Below are 21574 nucleotides of genomic sequence, written 5' to 3' on the forward strand. Positions count from 1 at the left end.
AACATTGGAATTTCATAAATGCACGAATGGCTTGGCGCGCAAAAGAATAACGTCACAACAATGTGATTGGTCACTTGCAATGTTGAACCTGGAACAACATTTTCATGATGGTCTGGGAACAACACCAACACCAACACGAGGCTATCAGATCATCCAACATCAAACAGACACGTAAGCTTTTAGCAGTGGATGACCAGAAACTCTGTTCTCGCTCCAAACAACTTCAGAAAATAATCAGTCTTTTAAAGTTGCCTGAAACTTTCCTTTAACTTATTATTGGTTGTGTTTACAGCAGTAATTTGGCAGAAATGAAGAGAAAAATTTATCCTGCTCGAATTTCAACTAGACTCTATTTGGAAAGAATAAAAATGGTGTAAACAAAACATTAGGGTTAGGGGGTTGCAATATGGAAACTAAAATGTAAAATGGTTTCACTTGGTAAGATCCGTTTTAACCTCTGGTTTAGTTTCACATCTCTTCTTGAGAGTCGGACTGCTGTTGCTTCTTGGAGCCCCAGTAATACGTAGAAGGCTGATGTAATCAATTCCTGTTTAGTATCATATTTATTTTTCTTCTTCTTTTGTGAACTTAGCGTTTGTTATTAAATCTGTCATTTTCTGAAAGCTGTTGGCCATGAAAACATGAAAATACATCTTCCTTTGAAATTACCTTTAAACTGTTGGAGCAACTATTGTAATAAAATCAGCTTCCAGCAGCAAAGTGTGAGTCCACTGTGGGTGGCTGTCCAAGAGTACAAGTACCTTCTTTTCACTTTGACAGTAACTTATTAACTGAGCTCTGATGTTGTAAGCTGTAAGACACAAGCATCTGTCATCAACTCCTTCACACTTTATGTTTAATGACAATCTTATACATTTCATATTTGGTAATAGTGGAGTTGGGCAAACAAAACTTGCAGAAGAAAGATGAATCCTTGCTTAGGACACTGCTATTATAATCAGAAAATTAGCTTAAACCCCTGAAATGCACGTTGTTTGTGTCTTTGACGTTATTAAAAAACAGAATACACTTTCTCCGAGATGCAGTTTGGTGTGTTGACAGCTCACTGCGGTCTCTGTGCAGCTTTGTTTGTGCCCCTGTAAGTGGGGAAACCTATACTTCATAAGTCACTGGTAACTCTGTTAGGAAAGTTACATTAATTAAAATGGCTTAGTCTGGTTATTGTTTTTATGAGTTTTCTGATTTTGTTCTTCACCCTAAACTTTTTTATTTTTTTCCTCCAACCTGTCAAAGACACAGTTTCTGATCCAGGAGTGTGTGTCGCTGATATCAAAACCAAATTTTATCTCTACTCTGTGCTACGCCATCGACAATCCCCTGCACTACCAGAAGGTAAGGAAAGATGCTGAAATGTCAGCGTATCAGTAAGATAAGCTCTTGATCTATTAAACCACTTTTTTACATGTTGGGCTTTAACCCTTTAAGACCGGTCGGAGTGGGCACGCTCCATGTTGTGTAACTATTTTTAAATTCCTGTAGCTCTGCAACCACGTAAGCTAGCGCAGTAATTTTTTTTGCATATGAAACCGGAGGAGTTGTACTTACATCTTGTGCCATCAGCTTGTCCTAGGTCAGTTTCCTTCCACATAAAGCTTTGCAGAAACTGCGTAAAAAGCACTTGCAGCAACAACAATAATAATAATGATAATAATAATAATGATGATGATGATGATGATTGGGTTTATATAGCGCTTTTCAAGGCACCCAAAGCGCTTTACAATGCCACTATTCATTCACTCTCACATTCACACACTGGTGGAAGCAAGCTAACAAATACATAATATTCCAGAAACAGGCTTTGCCGATCCGATCAGCTGTTCAAAACACTTCCTGCATTGGAATAGACGTCAGCGCGAACTATCACATATCCGCCATTACCTGCCCAAAACCGGAAGTGCTGTCATTTTTTGCAGAAAACAGTTTTTGTTTTTTACCTTCAGGGCCTTATAAGCCTATACTGGTGTTTTTAAAAGTCCTGTTTGACTTTATGCTTTTCTGTATTGTTTCTTGGAACTGCTGGAAATAGTTTTTGATGCACATGCTGTTTGTTTGTGTGTTTGGTGGTTTTTTTGTTTGTTTTTTTTTTTTGCAAATTTGCATTACGATATTTATTTTGGTTTTTCCTGCAGTCCATAAAAAATGGTGCATCTCAAAAATAAAACTATGAAGCACAAATTTCCTCTGGAAACCATTTTGTGCAACTTTTTTGTATTTACAGTTTTGGGGGATAAAGTTCTTAAATTTCTCTAACTAGAAATATATGTAAAAAAATAGTTTTGTTTTTTTTTCCATTTTTTTTGTAGTTTATTGCACTTTTTTGCAATTTATGTACAGTGGGGCAAAAAAGTATTTAGTCAGCCACCGATTGTGCAAGTTCCCCCACTTAAAATGATGACAGAGGTCAGTAATTTGCACCAGAGGTACACTTCAACTGTGAGAGACAGAATGTGAAAAAAAAAATCCACGACTCCACATGGTAGGATTTGTAAAGAATTTATTCGTAAATCAGGGTGGAAAATAAGTATTTGGTCACCTCAAACAAGGAAAATCTCTGGCTCTCACAGACCTGTAACGTCTTCTGTAAGAAGCTTTTCTGTCCCCCACTCGTTACCTGTATGAATGGCACCTGTTTGAACTCATCATCTGTATAAAAGACACCTGTCCACAGCCTCAAACAGTCAGACTCCAAACTCCGCCATGGCCAAGACCAAAGAGCTTTCGAAGGACACCAGGAAAAGTATTGTAGACCTGCACCAGACTGGGAAGAGTGAATCTACAATAGGCAAGCAGCTTGGTGTGAAAAAATCAACTGTGGGAGCAATCATCAGAAAATGGAAGACATACAAGACCACTGATAATCTCCCTCGATCTGGGGCTCCACGCAAGATCTCATCCCGTGGGGTCAAAATGATCATGAGAACGGTGAGCAAAGATCCCAGAACCACACGGGGGGACCTGGTGAATGACCTGCAGAGAGCTGGGACCAAAGTAACAAAGGTCACCATCAGTAACACACTACAACGGCAGGGAATCAAATCCCGCAGTGCCAGACGTGTTCCGCTGCTGAAGCCAGTGCATGTCCAGGCCCGTCTGAAGTTTGCCAGAGAGCACATGGATGACACAGCAGAGGATTGGGAGAATGTCATGTGGTCAGATGAAACCAAAGTAGAACTTTTTGGTATAAACTCAACTCGTCGTGTTTGGAGGAAGAAGAATACTGAGTTGCATCCCAAGAACACCATACCTACTGTGAAGCATGGGGGTGGAAACATCATGCTATGGGGCTGTTTTTCTGCCAAGGGGACAGGACGACTGATCCGTGTTAAGGACAGAATGAATGGGGCCATGTATCGTGAGATTTTGAGCCAAAACCTCCTTCCATCAGTGAGAACTTTGAAGATGAAACGAGGCTGGGTCTTCCAACATGACAATGATCCAAAACACACCGCCCGGGCAACAAAGGAGTGGCTCCGTAAGAAGCATTTGAAAGTCCTGGAGTGGCCTAGCCAGTCTCCAGACCTCAACCCCATAGAAAATCTGTGGCGGGAGTTGAAAGTCCGTGTTGCTCGGCGACAGCCCCAAAACATCACTGCTCTCGAGAAGATCTGCATGGAGGAATGGGCCAAAATACCAGCTACTGTGTGTGCAAACCTGGTAAAGACCTATAGTAAACGTTTGACCTCTGTTATTGCCAACAAAGGTTATGTTACAAAGTATTGAGTTGTATTTTTGTTATTGACCAAATACTTATTTTCCACCCTGATTTACCAATAAATTCTTTACAAATCCTACCATGTGGATTCATGGATTTTTTTTTCACATTCTGTCTCTCACAGTTGAAGTGTACCTCTGGTGCAAATTACTGACCTCTGTCATCATTTTAGGTGGGGGAACTTGCACAATCGGTGGCTGACTAAATACTTTTTTGCCCCACTGTAGTTCCTATGGATTTAATGCAGACATATTATTAAAATTTGGGCTATAACGGTTGTATTGATGCATAGCAACTTGAAGTGCTCCCAAAATTGGCAGTACAGCATGAAAAATATAAAGATAAGCTCTGGCGAACTTGGTTCTATGGTCTTAAAGGGTTAAGTAGCTGAGAGACAAACTCGAGACACCCATGTTAAAGGTGTTTACGAATACTAACAATGAATTGTCTTTCAACCTTCAGGTGAAACACAAGATAACAACCGGTTTTCATTGTTGATTTAAATTGTCTTTCAGAGTTTGAAGCCATCTGCTCACTTATTCACTCAATTGAGCAAAGTTCTTAAGCTCAGCAAAGTCCAAGAGGTAAGCCCGCTCTATCAACTTTATTTCTTTCTTTATTTTAAACCATTGGCCCATCAGCGAGCCCATTTTACAAGCATTCTTTAAATGACTAACTCCGAGACAGTTTTTCCCTTAAACAAAATTCAAACTGTTTTGGAAAGAAGAGAAGACGAGCTTCAAAGCTTTCACATATGCTGATGTCTGAACAGACAGAAGTCAACTTTGCAATGATTTACTTAACTGTAGCTCCCACCATTCTGGGCTAAATAGAAAATTTAAGTAGTTCCTGAAAGATGAGAATGTATTTTGTAACTTTTCAGCGAAAAATGACAAATTAAGGACAAGTGGCCTCGATGACACTAGGTGGTAAAGGATCAAGTGAAAACAATGTAAATGCAATATAGTAGCTTTGGCACTTGTATGAACATAAAGTTAAATTTTGATCTAAAGATTCTCTGTATGAAATCAAGCAAACATTAGGCTCTCCTTTTAAGTGTTTTGTTTTTTTACCCCTCAGGTTATATTTGGCCTTGCTCTGCTCAACTCCAGCAACACAGACCTTCGTGGCTTTGGTAAGTTTTTCTAGCACACCTTCATTTATTTAAACCCAGTGAATAAACAGTGTTTTTCTAGCAGTATTTGTCAGTAAAGTGAACAAACGGTTATATTTCCAACAAATCTTGTATTTCTAAAGATGAACTAATACATTTCATGCTTGTTCTTCCTGAATTGTCTTAAAATCTTGGCTGAAATGAGCCTGGTAGTCTGCTGCTGGTATGCAGTTTGCATTCTTTATGCCAGCTAGGGCTGCACGATTTTGCATAAAATGAGAATCACGATTTTTTTTGCTTAGAATTGAGATCATGATTCTCTCACGATTTTCTTTTCCAGTATAAATATTTATTGCACTTATTAACTGCACATCAACTTCGTAACAGTTGAGATTGAACATAAAAACAATAAATAAACATAAAAACAACAAATGTCTCACGTTTTGTTGTTGCCGAAAAATGTTGTACTGCTTGAAATTCTGTCTCCCCCGTTGCTCGATGCTGCGTGTATAGAGCAGGTAGTGCAACAATAGAAAAATAGTTGCGGGACGGCACTGTGTAGCGTTTGTCTAGGGTGTTGATCATTCTCCTAAATCCCTCGTTTTGCATCAGCCAAACCGATTTACGGTGTTCTCATGGCTCTAGTGAGCCTAGCCCCCGGCTAACTATCGAGCTAGTGGGTAACAGACGTCTCCGAAAACGTCGGAGCGTTTTTGAAAATATGCGGTGTCCTGATAAACTGAGCAGATATTTGAGGTTTACACAGCTACATTCTCGCCTGAAAATATGTTAAACGTTTATTTTATGACCCAGAAAGAATAATAAGAGTAATATTAAAACTAACTAGCTACCGCCATTGTTGGAAACTGAGCTGGGCCGCGCTATGAATTCTGGGACACTGCTTCTTCTTCTTCGGGGTTTAACGGCAGCTGGCATCCTTGTACATGCAGTGCTGCCATCTTCTGTTTCAGTTCGTTATTACACTCTTAAATCCTGCTGCTTATTTCTGCGTCTTTTGGGATCTTACAAAGCTTCAAACGACGCGTCGACTATTAAATCAGTCGTCGACGATTTTGATAGTCGACGTAATCGTGACTAGTCGACTAATCGTGGCAGCTCTACCTGTCACACACACGCTTACCAATGCAGAGAAAGCTTGACTTTGTTTCAAGATTTCAGTTCATCTCTTTTGCACACAAACACGCTTCTTGCGGAGATGCATTAAGGAGCATTGTGTGCTTTGATTGCAGTCATTTCTGGAAGGCATGGCGTACTGTCCCTATCATTCTTCTGAACATTTAATCACTTAAATGTTTCACATTAGCTGCACCTAATGATTTTTTTTTTTTTTTTTTTCAAACATAGTACACAGGAAAGCACATGATAAACTGTTTTTTTTCTCTCAGCTGCTCAGTTCATCAAGCAGAAACTTCCAGACCTCCTGCGGTCATACGTTGACGCAGATCTTGGAGGAAACCAAGAAGGTGGCTTCCAAGACATTGCCATAGAGGTGCTGCACCTACTGCTCTCCCATCTACTGTTTGGACAGAAGGGAGCCAGTGGGGTAGGGCAAGAGCAGATTGACGCCTTCCTCAAAACACTTTGCCGAGGTATGGAGGATCAGTTGGGGGGGGGCTGATTGTAAATCTTAAATATGCACGCAGACTGACTCGATATGGTGAAACGGCCAGTTTTGTTTTCCCAATCTGACTCTGCCACGCTTTCTGTGTGTTGCTGTCAGATTTCCCCCAGGAGCGCTGTCCTGTGGTGCTCGCACCACTGCTGTACCCTGAAAAACGGGACATTCTCATGGACAGGATCCTACCTGACTCGGGGGAGTTAGCTAAGACCAGGATGGAGAGTTCTCTTGCAGAATTCATTCAAGAAGTTGGCTATGGTTTCTGTGCTAGGTGAGTGTGGCTTGTTTGAAACTGTGTGAACAAAGTGATTTAAAAGAAATAAACCTGTGACTACAGTTATTTGTCTTGTATCTAAATTCTAAGTAATCATTTGAACGACCGTGTGTTGGCACCAAGAAGCTCTTGCGTGTTTGGTAAATTGTGTTAAATAAATATGAAAGAAAACTGGCAGTCTTTTTATTGTTTGAACACGCTTTATCACAAACCTCAAAGTGAGTTATTACTTAATCCTGTCCTAATATAAGTTCTGGTCTGAAATTACATGCGAGTGCTCAGTAATGACGGATTGTAGGCAACATTGACCTTTTCTTTCCTCTCTTCAGTCTGGACGAGTGCAGAAACATAATCGTTCAATATGGGGTGAGAGAGGTGACGGCCAGCCAGGTAGCCAGGGTCCTGGGCATGATGGCTCGTACCCACTCTGGTCTAACTGACGGCATCCCACTCCAGGTGAGACTCTTTATTTGATGGAGGGGACAGGAAAGTGTAAGAACGCTGTTTGGTTTGCTTCATAGTTAGTTTCTCTTCACACAGACTTGCCATGAACTACTGTAAGTGCAAACATGAAGATTCAAACTGCTGTTGTTTTTGCTGAGTGCAGGAGACAGTCTAGCAGTTCACACTGTTTTATTATCAACCAGTTAAAGATTTGGCTAGCACAGCTGTGGACTTCTCAATGTCAGGCAGCTTCTCCGTGTGCACATGTTTTATTTTCATGCTGAAGTCGGCCTTAACTGACAGAATGAAGTCGAATAGAGTACCCTGTTATCATACAAGGCCGAGCAGCCCTTCTGTCTGATGCTGTGTTCTGTAAGCATGTAGCAGTTCACCTTCGACACTCGGCTCTTTCTGTCCCTCTTAGTTAAGCCTTCACGCCGTGGGCTTAATGTTAAAAAGAAACCTTATCAAAGCCCAGGCGTACCTGCTTTGCTCTTCTCTTGTTTTTAAATGTGAGTGCACTCTGTCCCATGGTACTGGACAAAGGTGGAGACGGTGGCTCAAACACAGATTTTGATGGATGATTGATGGCTTTCCTCTTTCTGCAGTCTATCTCTGCTCCAGGAAGCGGTATCTGGAGCGATGGGAAAGATAAGAACGATGGTTCGCAGACACATACATGGAACGTTGAGGTCCTCATCGACATTGTCAAAGAAGTGGTAAGTGAACTGTCAGTTCATCTGAAAACCAGAAATTTTCCAGGAAACGCTGAGATGGAAAACTTAACAAAAATAAAAAATCCTTTTTAATGACTGAATTTTCACTGCTTATTTATTTATTTATTTTTAACCTATACCCTAGAATCCCAATCTCAACTTCAAAGAGGTGACATATGAACTGGACCACCCGGGCTTTATAATCCGAGACAGCAAAGGCCTGCAGGTAGTGGTGTATGGGATCCAGAGAGGGCTGGGCATTGAAAGTTTTCCTGTGGATCTCATCTATCGGCCTTGGAAACATGCTGAGGGACAGGTAACTTATGTTCATCGAGAGGGTAAAAATTCAGGTGTTTGGGGAAAATTATGAGAGGAATCTTTGTCAAGTTGGAATAGATTTGTGTAGTTTAATGCATCTTTTCTGTATTTTTTCCAGTTGTCATTCATTCAACACTCCCTGATGAACCCAGACGTGTTTTGCTTTGCTGACTACCCTTGTCACACTGTGGCCATTGACATCCTCAAGGCCCCACCAGAGGATGACAATAGAGAGATTGCCACATGGTATGGAAATTGAATATCACCTTGCCTCTGCAGAACGGTGTGCCGTTGCGTATTTTTCTTACTGTGGCTTCAGATTTTGCTTTAAAGCAGTAAAAATGTAATTGAGGTGTCCTTGATGGGCTCTTAAACTGGAGGCAAAGTTGGACCTCTGTGTGTACTGAAGTGGTCACGTAAAAAATGAATAAATAAAAAAAATCCATCACTTCAAATCAAGTTTACCACGACACTTTAAAACTCTGCCAAAGCGCTCATCTTTTTGTAATTCTTCACAGGAAAAGTCTGGATCTGGTGGAGAGTCTGCTTCGACTGTCTGAGGTGGGCCAGTATGAGCAGGTGAAGCAGCTGTTCAGCTTCCCGATCAAACACTGCCCCGACATGTTGGTGCTGGCGTTACTGCAGATTACCACCTCGTGGCACACACTGCGCCACGAGCTCATCTCCACCCTGATGCCCATCTTTTTGGGAAATCACCCCAACTCCGCCATTATCCTGCACTATGCCTGGCATGGACAGGTTGGTGTTTGTTATTAGATCAGTGTTGCTGGGTAACATGTTGTTTGGCAAGTCATGTCTTCAGTTAAGTGTTTCTCAAGTTTTCTACTAGTTTGGTGCGTCGTTCAAAAACAAAAACTAAAAAAATCCTGCTTGCATACAAAACTCTGTCTGTCTGTCTTGCAGGGACAGTCTCCTTCCATACGTCAGCTAATTATGCATTCGATGGCTGAATGGTACATGAGAGGGGAGCAGTATGACCAAGCAAAGTTATCTCGCATCCTGGATGTGGCCCAAGACTTAAAGGTTGGTTAGAATACTGCGTTCTCCTTGACCATTAAAGTTTTTGTACTCTTGTAACATTTCATCTGAATTTAAGGTAGAGGGTAAAGGTACACGCTGTATAGCATGTCGGTTCTCTCCTTAGAAACTTTTTTTGATTTAATATTTAAAAACATTGTATTTGCTGCAATAACAGACCTCTGTACATAATCTGATTATTGGATTTAAAGAGTCCGTGTCTATAGTTGTAAAGGTGGATTATTAAATGTTTCATGTAATAAATGGAGACAAATTAAGTGAACCCAATGTGAACATGAATGTGTTTTTCCTCTCTACAGTCTCTATCAATGCTGCTGAATGGTACTCCGTTTGCCTTTGTTATTGATCTCGCTGCACTTGCCTCGCGTCGTGAATACCTCAAACTCGATAAATGGCTTACTGACAAAATTAGAGAGCACGGGGTAGGTCTTTAAACTAATGATTGCTAATCGATATGTCTTTTTAGATGGGTTTCCTGTTTATGCTAGTGTAACATTAAACGTATTTCATGAAAAGTCTGGTTTTGTATTAATTATATTTCTTGTTCTTGTGACAGGAACCTTTCATCCAAGCTTGTGTGACGTTCTTGAAGAGGCGCTGTCCATCCATTATGGGGGGTTTGGCTCCTGATAAGGACCAGCCCAAAAGTGCCCAGTTGCCTCCAGAGACTCTAGCCACCATGCTGGCCTGCTTGCAGTCATGTGCTGGGTGAGGAACTTTAAAGCCTGGTGTTTATCCCCTATTCGGATCGACTGCTTTTTCCATTGCAATTGCGCACCACCTTTTGTGCGTGGTCGTCATCATAGCAACGCGAGCGAGCGTCCTGTGATGTAATTGGTATGCAACACACTACAACAAAGGTACAAGCAGAGGTGATCGTACTCGGGCCGCGGCTTTTTCTTCTTAGTTGTAGCCATTTCCCTCGATGCCAGGTTATGAAAATGGCGGTTGTGATTTTCGTGAACGTGCTGCTTTCACGACTCATCTCTCAATCAGTAGCATGCACTCTGGTGACATCGCATTTCAGTACCTGCTTGGATCACTTGAACCTCGGCCGAGCGGGTACTATTTTAGCACCAGAGACTGACTTAGTGGAAAACTGTGGCCAGTTGATCCGAGTAGGTGCTAAAGGAAAAGGGGCTTTTGTTTGATGCTCCTGGACTTTTGGAGCTTCGAGTGGAGCCCAACGCTGGTTCGATGCAGTGTAACATCTGTCTTACATGTATGTTGTTTTTGTTTTAAATCCTTAGCAGTGTATCCCAGGAGTTGTCGGAGACTATCCTGACGATGGTGGCTAATTGCAGCAATGTAATGAATAAAGCCCGACAGCCACCACCAGGTGTAATGCCAAAGGGACGTGCCCCGAGCACCAGCACCCTAGATGCCATCTCACCTGTACAGGTATCTTGCATATCACGTCTTTTGAAATACATTTTCATGATTGGTTTTGTGGATGCTAATTTTGATATTAACACTTTTATAAAGTGTACAATGTTTTGGGTTTCTGTAACAGTTCTGTCATGTTTTCTTTTACTGTAAAAAGCTGACGTTAGTAGCTCTGTTCCATTCCTGCCTGCTTAACTTTATGTCCCTTTGTTTAGATGGACCCTCTGAGTGGCATTGGCGGTTTGAATTTGGGGCCCTCAGCTACTTCCCTCAATCCAAGCATAAGTTTCCCAACCCCAGTGAATACACCTTTCAATAATCCCCAGTCTCCAGCAAAAGCCTTTCCACCACTTCCCAATCCTAATCCCAGCACACCTTTTGGGAGCATTTCCGGCCTGCCCTCACAACTCCCTGGTATGACCTCAGGTTTTTGTATTTCAATCCAAACATGCTATCAAGTGTGAAGCAGAAAAGTGACATTATTGTTACTTCCAGGTCCACTGGGCACGGGCATCGGTCCTGGTCTAGGGATGCCAGCAGGGAGCACTGATCCTTTTGGTCCCAGGAAGATGAGCACACCGGGCCTGAACCCACCAACCTTTCAGCAGAGTAAGATGAAGGCCTGTAAGTGGTGGTGGTAGTGGTGTGACTGAGAGCCCCGCCCCGCGCTGCTCAGCACTGTATTTCCTCTGCTTTTGACAACAATCACTTACTAAAGAAATTGGCTTTCAGGGCACTTTGTCTGCCGCACCAAAACGTTTCCTTAACGTGAGATTTTATTCCTGAAACAAGTTAATTGGTGATTTGTTTTACATAAAATGATTGTAGACTTCAGTGTGAGAGGAAATACAGATCAGTCTTCCATTCCTTGTCTGCTTTTGCTGACAGCCCCACTTTAATATTTTTCAGCTTCTTCAACATGACGTAATTGTCTACAGTACTGAATTGTTAGAGGCCTCTAAGATGAGGAGACACTTGTTTTCTTTCATCCAGTCTATAAAGACGAACATGAATGATTGATGTTGGTAGGGCTGTTCGATACGACGATATATATCGGATGACGATATAAAAACGTCTGTCGTTTCATTTCACGCTATCGTTTGTTTCGTGGTGTCGTAAAATAAACTGTTTACAGCAATATTATTTTCATCGTTCTGATGGTCACTGTAGCGGCTATATTCATTTCTTAAACTTCTCTCTTTCTCTTATATTTAATATAACCACACTACGGACGGACAAGCGCCTGTTTTTATGCGTTGTCGTTAGCAACAACGACGGTAACACCATCGCGTGTCCGCTTGTTAATGTTCCACGTAAACCTTTCACAATAAAGCTCAAGATCCTGTTGAGACTTTTCAAAATAAACTGAATCATGTGAAAGAGCAGATTATTTACGGATGAGAAGTAAAAAAGAGCCGTCAGGTGCTTAAAAAATAGACCTTAGACTCAAACGTTAGAACAGGCTTTTCCCCGCAGCATGCCGTGCAATAAATACTCACAAAGAAAATGTCGGCCGTTACAACTTGTGTCTAAAAATGTGTCGTTTCATGCATCGGTTAAAACACTCGACTCCAGCTACACGACGCGCAGCTGGAAACACTTCACGCAGGTCGAGCTGCCCGAGATTCACAGACTTTACAGAAAATGTTACGTTTGATTTTGGTCATATCGCGCAGCCCTAGATGTTGGTGTTTTAAGGTTAACGGTGAAAGAAGTTTTCTCAGCTGTTATTGACCTCCAGCTGTCGCCTGTACTTTGGGCTGAATCAGGTCATTCAGTTTCAGCTGTTGTTGTTGTGTTTGCTCGCCTCTGTAACATTTCCGAAAGGGCCCCTACGGGAATTTTTCTTTTCTTTTTCTTGTGTGTGAAGAAATTTTAAACAACACAAACAATGTGACTTGCGTGTTGTAGATAAACCAAGACACTTTTGTGTTTTATTATAGTGAAAATGAGTGCATTCTTATTCATTGTTGGACTTAAAATGATCACTTGTGCTTTTCTGTTCCCAGCCGACCTTTCTCAGGTGTGGCCCGAAGCAAACCAGCACTTTAGTAAGGAAATAGATGACGAAGCAAACAGTTACTTCCAGCGCATTTACAACCACCCACCTCACCCAACCATGTCTGTGGATGAAGTGAGTAGTTACATGACATTTTTTTCTGCGAATATCATTCCTCTTCAAATAGAATCCTTTCCACACTTGTCAAACAATTCATATGTGATGTCATTGGACTCATGCAGGTCTTGGAAATGCTGCAAAGGTTTAAGGATTCTACCATCAAGCGGGAGCGAGAGGTGTTCAACTGCATGCTTCGAAACCTGTTTGAGGAATACAGATTCTTCCCCCAGTACCCAGACAAGGAGCTGCATATCACTGCCTGTCTTTTTGGTGGAATAATCGAGAAAGGTCTCGTCACTTACATGGCCCTGGGTTTGGCCCTCCGATATGTTCTTGAAGCCTTACGAAAACCGTACGGATCCAAAATGTATTACTTTGGAATTGCTGCCCTAGATCGGTTCAAAAACAGGTACTAGCTTTTTCTTTTGCAAAACAAGTGTAAGTATAAGGCGTTATGTTACAGCTGACATCTCTTTTTTTTTTTTTTTTCTCCCCTAGGCTAAAGGACTACCCTCAGTACTGTCAGCACCTGGCTTCAATTGGTCACTTCTTGCAATTCCCCCACCATTTACAAGAGGTAATCAGGTTTCCTTAATTTATTTGTGGTGATCCTTTTTCTGTTATCAGCATTCATTAAGTTTTACTTAGTTCTCTCTCTTGCTGGAGAGAGAAGCGCGCCTTTGATTCAGCTAAATTAAATCTGTCGCTCTGCATCTTCAAATATCCTGTGTGTGCAGTATATTGAGTATGGACAACAGTCACGGGACCCTCCAGTGAAGATGCAGGGGTCCATCACCACACCTGGGAGCCTGGCTCTAGTACAAGCCCAGGCACAGTCGCAGCAACCTGCCGGCCTTAAAGCCCCACAGCCAGGCCAGCCCAGCACCCTCGTCACAACCACCACGCCTACAACCACAGCCTCTAAGACGTCCACGATCGCAAGGCCGACAGCCACTAACTTCAAGAAGGATGTGCCTGTGAGTTCAGTTTTGACCGGACACCATGCGGCAGCATAGAGAGAGAGAGAGATATATCTAGATATAGATAGACATAGACACACACACACACACACACACACACACACACACACACACACACACACACACACACACACACACACACACACAATCATAATAAATAGTCTCCGTTCCTACCTACAGCCCTCCATAAACACTACCAACATTGACACCCTGCTGGTGGCTACTGACCAAACGGAAAGGATCGTAGAACCTCCGGAGAATGTCCAGGAGAAGATTGCTTTTATTTTCAACAACCTTTCTCAATCCAACATGACTCAGAAGGTAAAGACAAAGAAACAAAATATTACTGCATTAGAACAACCTTAATAATCAAAGATGCTGTTTTTTAAAAGCAGAACATTTCTTTTGTCAGGTCGAGGAGTTGAAAGAGACGGTGAAAGAGGAGTTCATGCCCTGGGTGTCTCAGTACCTGGTGATGAAGCGAGTCAGCATCGAGCCCAACTTTCACAGCCTCTACTCGAACTTTTTGGACACACTGAAAAACCCCGAGTTTGTGAAGATGGTTCTTAATGAAACCTACAGGAACATCAAGGTAGACTTAAAGACGGAATATTTAGTTCAGTGCAATGTTTGACACCTCTACCAAAAGTCGGATTGAGCTCTGCTGTCTTATTGCCAAAAACTTGCCTAGTGTGATGCGCTTGTAGTTACGTTTCTCACACGTCACATTATTATGTTGGGTAAACTGGTTTTGCTCTGGTAAACTGTCATCCTTTGTAAAGTACTTTTCCCCTGCGTCTTTCAGGTGCTTCTGACCTCAGACAAGGCAGCTGCCAACTTCTCTGATCGCTCCCTGCTGAAGAACCTTGGCCACTGGTTAGGCATGATTACACTGGCCAAAAACAAGCCTATCCTTTATACAGTAAGAGCATTTTATTACTTGCTCCGTAAAATTATCTGCTGGTTTTTGTGCTTCAGAGTGGCCTAATTTTTATTTTTCCCCTCTTCTAGGATCTAGAAGTAAAGTCTTTGCTACTGGAAGCTTATGTGAAAGGCCAGCAGGAGCTGCTCTATGTGGTTCCCTTTGTGGCCAAAGTTTTGGAGTCCAGCGTGCGAAGCATGGTGAGAAATATAGGTGTACTTCTCAGTAGACCCTAAGCAGTATGGCCCATATACCAACTTTTCTATATATACAGTGGGGGGAAATGTCCAAACCACTCAGCGTGATTATATTTTTGAGTCCACAGGTTTTCAGACCCCAGAATCCTTGGACTATGGCCATCATGAATGTTCTCGCTGAGCTGCATCAGGAACATGACCTGAAGGTAATAAGTTAGCCTTGTGTGTTGCTATTTAGAAAACACATCTGGATTTGTACCGTAGTCTTAAACTCCAGTCCGGTTGTTTTACATTTACAGTAACAACAGTGGAGCTGCCTCCCATAATTCCTGTTTTTGATTGGATGCACTGAGTGATATTTAACAATTAAGATTAAATGCACAATGATGCATAGCAGGATGTCTTATCACTGAAAACTGCACTTGTCTAAACCGTCATTATCACTTAACGTCATGAATAAAATTACAGTTCAAGTGACTGACGTTTCCTTAGGTAAATAAAAAGGTATCAGAAGTTCATTGCTTCCATGCTTTTGTTTACTACAGTTGAATTTGAAGTTTGAGATTGAAGTTCTGTGTAAGAACTTATCTTTGGACATCAACGAGCTGAAGCCAGGAAACCTGCTGAAGGACAAGGAGAAGCTAAAGAACCTCGAGGAGCAGCTATCGGCACCAAAGAAGGAGGCAAAACCTCCAGAGGAGATGCTGCCAGTCTCTACTGCAGGTGATCATGTTATTCCTCTTTAAATTGTCTTTGTAGTTTAAACATCTCAAATGTTTGTTTTTGTCATGTAGAAACAAAATGCATTACTTCTGTTACGTCTGAAACTTGAATAGTTTTGTTTTGAATACTTGAACATGTCAGAATCTTATTGTTACTTGTAATCTTGTCATGTTGGGGCCATCACTTGTCCTTTGAGAACACTTTAAGAAGCTCGTTGGTTTTTGTGTGCTTGCTGTTTGTTTTGCCTTTTCTTGGGAGTTTTTTAATCAAATTAGCATTTTCAACCAACAGGAGACTTTGTTCCATTTGCAGCTCCTCCCTCCACCCCAGCTGCAACCACCACCACTTGTACAACGACCGGGCCGCCCACCCCGCAGTTTAGTTACCATGACATCAATGTGTATGCATTGGCAGGCCTGGCTCCCCACATCAATATAAATGTCAACGTAAGTATAAAGACTGCGTCATGATTTTGGCGTCTGAGCAGAGTTGTAGACTGTTGCAGGATTCTATACACTTCAGCTATGCACACATGAAGCTACGCACACTAGACGCCCTCAGGGACCTGATGACACCGAGAGTAACTAATTAATGAGTAATCATTTCATGTGTTTGGATCTCTTCTTAGTAGTTTCTCTCATTCTTGGGCTGCTCTTGTTTTCTTAGATCCCTCTGCTGCAGGCTCATCCTCAGCTAAAGCAATGTGTGCGTCAGTCAGTGGAGCGTGCCGTCCAGGAGCTGGTGCACCCTGTGGTCGATCGCTCTATCAAAATCGCAATGACGACCTGTGAGCAGATCATCAGGAAGGACTTCGCTCTGGATTCTGAAGAGTCCCGCATGCGTGTGGCTGCGCACCATATGATGAGAAACCTGACTGCTGGCATGGCCATGATCACCTGCCGTGAGCCTCTGCTCATGAGCATTGCCACCAACCTTAAGAATAGCTTTGCTGCAGCTCTGAGGGTAAGGCCTCCACGAGGGTGTGTATTTAAATTGCTAGTTTACAGAAGAAAGAGGAAAAGCATGCATCAAATAACAAACTTGTTTTCCTTTTAGGCACCAACACCCCAACAGAGGGACATGATGGAAGAGGCTGCAGCCAGAATTGCTCAAGACAACTGTGAACTTGCTTGCTGTTTCATTCAGAAAACGGCAGTGGAGAAGGCTGGCCCTGAAATGGACAAGAGACTAGCCACGGTAAGACTTTAAAGGGGATTAACCCAAAAGGCACAAATACAAATCTACTTGGATTTTCATGGAACTGATCATTGGCCTATGGCCCAAGTTGGAGTGGTGAATACATGTACCGTATTTTCACGACCATAAGACGCACTGTACTAAAAGGCGCAGTCTCAGTTATGTGTGCCATTACTGTATTTAACACACACATAAGGCGCACCTGATTATAGGGCGCATACAAGTGTGCGTATTTAAAAATAAAGCGGGAGCAAAACTGAGTTTGGTACTCACATTTTTATTACCGGTAATAGTCATCAATCAAACCCATCGAAGTCCTCATCCTCTGTGTCTGAATTGAACAGCTGCGCTAAATCTCCATCAAACATGCCAGGTTCACTTTCTTCACTGTCAGAGTCACTTTCCGTGCCGTGCGGCTCCTCGGAAATGATGCCGGCTTTTGCGAAAGCTCGAACAACAGTGCCAGCAGACATGTTAGCCCAAGCATCTACAATCCATTGGCAAATTGTGGCGTAACTCGCCCGGCGCTGCCTTCCACTCTTGGTGAAACTGTGGTCTCCATCGTTCATCCATCGCTCCCAGGCCGCTCGCAGCCTTACTTTGAACGGCCGGTTCACAGTGATGTCCAGCGGTTGGAGTTCCTTTGTCAGGCCTCCTGAATGACAGCAAGCTCACAGTCATCTTGGTGGCTGTCTATGTTCCCCCCTCTGCTAACCCCACAGCTGCATGTGACACTATCCACTCTGCCATAGCTCGGCTACAGACTCAGCACCCGAGTGCCTTTATTGTGATCTCGGGTGACTTCAACCATGTATCACTGGACAATACACTACCAACATTCAAACAATATGTGGACTGTCCCACCAGGGGAGAGAGAACTTTAGACTTACTGTATGCTAACGTCAAGGATGCATACAGCTCCTCCTCCCTCCCCCCACTTGGTAGGTCAGATCATAACCTGATTCACCTCACCCCCCGCTATGTGCCAATTGTGAGGAGGGAACCTGTGACCACCAGGACTGTTAGGAGGTGGTCAGAGGAGGCAATAGCGGAACTACAGGGCTGTTTCGAGGTGACCGACTGGGAAACACTCTGTGAGCCTCACGCCGAGGACATCAATGGGCTTACTGAGTGTATCACAGACTACATAACTTTCTGCACCGACTCCATTGTTCCAGCTCAGACTGTTCATTGTTACCCAAATAACAAGCCGTGGGTGACTAAGGACATCAAAGCCCTCCTCAACAACAAGAAGAGGGCTTTCAGAGGGGGCAACAAAGAGGAGGTGAGGAAGGTCCAGGTGTTACTAAAGGACAAGATCAGAGAGGCTAAGGACAATTACAGGAGGAAGCTGGAGTGGAAACTCCAGCAGAACAGCATGAGAGAGGTGTGGAGGGGCATGAAGACCATCACTGGATTCAGGCCAACCAACAGCAGGGGAGCTGAGGGAGGTGAGAATAGAGCCGACGAGTTGAATCTGTTTTTCAATAGATTCGACACCACAGTGTCTGCTCCCACCCCCACAACCTCACCTGCAGTCAGCCTGGAATCCAGAGCCACACCACTGTGCCAGCCTCTCTCTTCACATGTTGCCTCCTGTGAGATTCCTGACACCCCTCCCCCACCCATCACCTTCACTCAATACCAGGTTGAGATGCAAATGAGGAGACTTCACTCAGGCAAGTCTGCTGGACCAGACGGAGTGAGTCCCCTCGTCCTCAAGACCTGTGCCCCCCAGCTGTGTGGAGTCTTTCATAAACTGTTTATGCTGAGTCTGAGTCTGCAGAGGGTCCCGGTGATGTGGAAGACATCATGCCTCGTCCCTGTACCAAAGACGCCACGTCCCAGTGGCCCCCAGGATTACAGGCCCGTGGCACTGACCTCCCACATCATGAAGACCCTGGAAAGGCTCATCCTGGACCAGCTGCGACCCATAGTAAGACCACATCTGGATCCCCTTCAGTTCGCTTATCAGCCTCGTCTCGGAACAGAGGACGCCATCATCTACCTGCTCAATCGTGTCTACACCCATCTGGACCAGCCGGCGAGCACTGTGAGGGTCATGTTTTTTGACTTTTCCAGTGCTTTCAACACCATCAGGCCGACCCACCTGGGTGATAAGTTAGCAGCGATGCAGGTGGATGCTTCTCTGGTGTCCTGGATTGTTGATTACCTGACAGGAAGACCACAATATGTACGTCTCCCACAGTGTGTGTCTGACAAGGTGATCAGCAACACAGGGGCACCACAGGGGACTGTCCTCTCCCCCTTCCTCTTCACCCTCTACACCACAGACTTCAGCCACTGCACAGAGACCTCCATCTTCAGAAGTTTTCTGATGACTCTGCGGTGGTTGGATGCATCAGCAGGGATGATGAGACAGAGTACCGGGCTGTGGTCGACTCCTTTGTCACGTGGTGTGAGCAGAATCATCTGCAGCTCAACGTGGCAAAGACCAAGGAACTGATCGTGGACTTCAGGAAGACCAGGAAACACTTGACCCCTGTTTCAATCCAGGGGGTCAGTGTTGACATTGTGGAGGACTATAAATACCTTGGAGTACACATTGACAATAAACTGGACTGGGCTAAAAACACCACAGCACTTTACAGGAAGGGCCAGAGTCGTCTCTATTTTTTGAGGCGACTGAGGTCCTTCAACATCTGCCAGAAAATGCTGAGGATTTTCTATGAGTCTGTGGTGGCCAGTGCGATCCTCTATGCTGTTGCATGCTGGGGGAGCAGGCTGAGGGTCGCAGATGCCAACAGACTTAATAAACTGATCCGTAAGGCCAGCAATGTTGTGGGGATGGAGCTGGACTCCCTCAAGGTGGTGTCGGAGAGGCGGATGCTGTCCAAGATAAAGACAATGTTGGATAACACCTCCCACCCACTCCATGACATGTTGGTCAGTCACAGGAGCTCGTTCAGTGAGAGACTGAGATTACCGAAAAGCACCACTGAACGACACAGGAAATCATTCCTGCCTGTGGCTCCCTGTACAACGCATCCACTTAACACACTGTTTGCTGCTACAACTACACATGTTTCTTTTCCAAATATTTATTTATAAGTGACTTATGTATGTATGTATGTATATATATGTATATATTGTACTATTCTTAGTTAGTGTATTGTCTGTCTTGTCTTAATGTTGGTTTAAAATGGAGCACTGTAACAAAAAATAATTTCCCCCAGGGATCAATAAAGTATTCTGATTCTGATTCTGATTCATTTGCTGCACTTGTTTTTTCACATCGGCTGTGAGATGCATAGAGTCACAGATCAACAGCGATGGTGATGCGTGGAAAAAAACCACCTGGTCTTCTTACATACACCTCCCTCAGCCACTCTTTCATCATTTCCTCATCCATCCAGCCCTTTTCATTTGCCTTAATGATGATTCCTACTGGAAACTTCTCTTTAGGCAAAGTCTTTCGCTTAAAAATCACCATAGGCGGCAGTTTCTGTCCATTAGCATGGCAGCCAAGCACAACAGTGAAAGAAGACTTTTCGTACCCCATTGTGCGTATCGTGCTGGTCCCCTTCTTCTCCACAGTGTGACTCACCGGGATGTCAAAAGTGAGCGGGACCTCGTCCATGTTAGTGATGTGGCTGGGCTGGATGTTTTTGTCGCCAATGTGTTTGCTGCAGTAGGAGCGGAAGATGGCCAGCTTTTCCTTATAATCCGCTGGAAGTTGCTGCGCTACCGTAGTCCTGGTCCGGATGGAAAAATGGCACCGTTTCATAAAACGAAAGCACCAAGACGGACCTCCTCGGAAATGTTCAATTTTTTATTTCTTCTGCTAGTGAAACTGCTTTTAGTCGAATGGTGAAGTCGAAACGCTTCTCCCGCTCGTTCTTTGCTCGATGATCCACCGCTCGAGTCTTTCCTCCAACTCTGGCCACCTCGCCTTATGTCCGCGGAAACTCAGCTGCGTCTTCTTGACCTGTCGGAGCTTGTTTTCCATGTTCCTCCGCGTAGCTGATGGCCTTCAGTTTAAACTGTGCTTCATAAGCGTGTCTCTTTGCCATTTTCAGGGTTGTTAAAACAACGATGTTCTGCATAACGCACATACCTGTTCTTTTATAAACAATCAACGCCCACACTTCACCCTTTAGCGTTCTCATGGTGTTCTCTACTACGTCCTCCTTACAACACACAGGGCGCACTGCGCTATAGGGCGCGCCGCACTTTTTGAAGAAAATCTAAGACTTTTATGTGCGCCTTATAGTCGCGAAAATACGGTAGCTTTGTAACTGTGTAGAAACGTTTAAGTCAAATTTCTTGACATTGTTTCCTTTTTACTCTTCCAGGAGTTTGAGCTGAGGAAGCATGCACGCCAGGAGGGACGTCGCTATTGTGATCCCGTTGTTCTGACTTACCAGGCTGAACGTATGCCAGAGCAGATCAGGCTAAAGGTGAGGTCACTGTAACATGCTAGTTTTATCTTAAAACGCACGATTAACAATGGAAACCTGCCCTGAATTTGTATTAATTTGAAGAGATGCAACAAAAAGAACTCATAATCTGTGGATACAGTCTCTGAGTAACGGTGTGCCTGTGCTGCAGGTGGGAGGAGTGGACCCTAAGCAGCTGGCTGTGTATGAGGAGTTTGCTAGAAACGTTCCAGGTTTCTTGCCAAGTAATGACCTTTCCCAACCAACTGGCTTCTTGGCTCAGCCCATGAAGGTACGTTTATTTTCAGGGACCCACGCACTCATCCCAAACACAAGAGCTGAATGCTGAAAAG

At 43.6% G+C, this 21574-nt stretch overlaps 1 protein-coding gene across 9 annotated transcripts in view; it reads left to right on the forward strand.

Moving 5' to 3' along the window:
• Positions 1 to 21574, forward strand: part of cnot1 (CCR4-NOT transcription complex, subunit 1) — a 30894-nt gene that overhangs the window by 4020 nt on the left and 5300 nt on the right. For 2 of the 9 annotated variants that reach the window (XM_086297865.1, XM_086297866.1), the window contains exons 4-34: positions 1255 to 1353; positions 4249 to 4317; positions 4814 to 4868; positions 6254 to 6457; positions 6589 to 6757; positions 7090 to 7216; positions 7813 to 7923; positions 8066 to 8236; positions 8357 to 8484; positions 8757 to 8997; positions 9163 to 9282; positions 9597 to 9719; positions 9854 to 10005; positions 10548 to 10698; positions 10899 to 11097; positions 11179 to 11307; positions 12693 to 12817; positions 12925 to 13211; positions 13301 to 13378; positions 13530 to 13779; positions 13963 to 14103; positions 14195 to 14374; positions 14588 to 14704; positions 14794 to 14904; positions 15030 to 15107; positions 15447 to 15624; positions 15916 to 16070; positions 16291 to 16587; positions 16681 to 16821; positions 21138 to 21242; positions 21394 to 21513. In XM_086297865.1, the coding sequence (XP_086153991.1) occupies positions 1255 to 1353; positions 4249 to 4317; positions 4814 to 4868; positions 6254 to 6457; positions 6589 to 6757; positions 7090 to 7216; positions 7813 to 7923; positions 8066 to 8236; positions 8357 to 8484; positions 8757 to 8997; positions 9163 to 9282; positions 9597 to 9719; positions 9854 to 10005; positions 10548 to 10698; positions 10899 to 11097; positions 11179 to 11307; positions 12693 to 12817; positions 12925 to 13211; positions 13301 to 13378; positions 13530 to 13779; positions 13963 to 14103; positions 14195 to 14374; positions 14588 to 14704; positions 14794 to 14904; positions 15030 to 15107; positions 15447 to 15624; positions 15916 to 16070; positions 16291 to 16587; positions 16681 to 16821; positions 21138 to 21242; positions 21394 to 21513 (4611 nt within the window). Of the gene's footprint in view, positions 1 to 1254; positions 1354 to 4248; positions 4318 to 4813; positions 4869 to 6253; positions 6458 to 6588; positions 6758 to 7089; positions 7217 to 7812; positions 7924 to 8065; positions 8237 to 8356; positions 8485 to 8756; positions 8998 to 9162; positions 9283 to 9596; positions 9720 to 9853; positions 10006 to 10547; positions 10699 to 10898; positions 11098 to 11178; positions 11308 to 12692; positions 12818 to 12924; positions 13212 to 13300; positions 13380 to 13529; positions 13780 to 13962; positions 14104 to 14194; positions 14375 to 14587; positions 14705 to 14793; positions 14905 to 15029; positions 15108 to 15446; positions 15625 to 15915; positions 16071 to 16290; positions 16588 to 16680; positions 16822 to 21137; positions 21243 to 21393; positions 21514 to 21574 lie in introns of all 9 variants that reach the window. The other 7 variants (XM_086297868.1, XM_086297873.1, XM_086297870.1 and 4 more) reach the window with 7 other exon arrangements.

Source organism: Aulonocara sp. 'chitande type north' Nkhata Bay, linkage group LG7 (assembly GCF_057382095.1).
Source record: "Aulonocara sp. 'chitande type north' Nkhata Bay isolate Kocher_YH1m ecotype deep benthic linkage group LG7, A_spYH_male_GT1.1, whole genome shotgun sequence".
NCBI classification, from domain to species: Eukaryota; Metazoa; Chordata; class Actinopteri; order Cichliformes; family Cichlidae; genus Aulonocara; species Aulonocara sp. 'chitande type north' Nkhata Bay.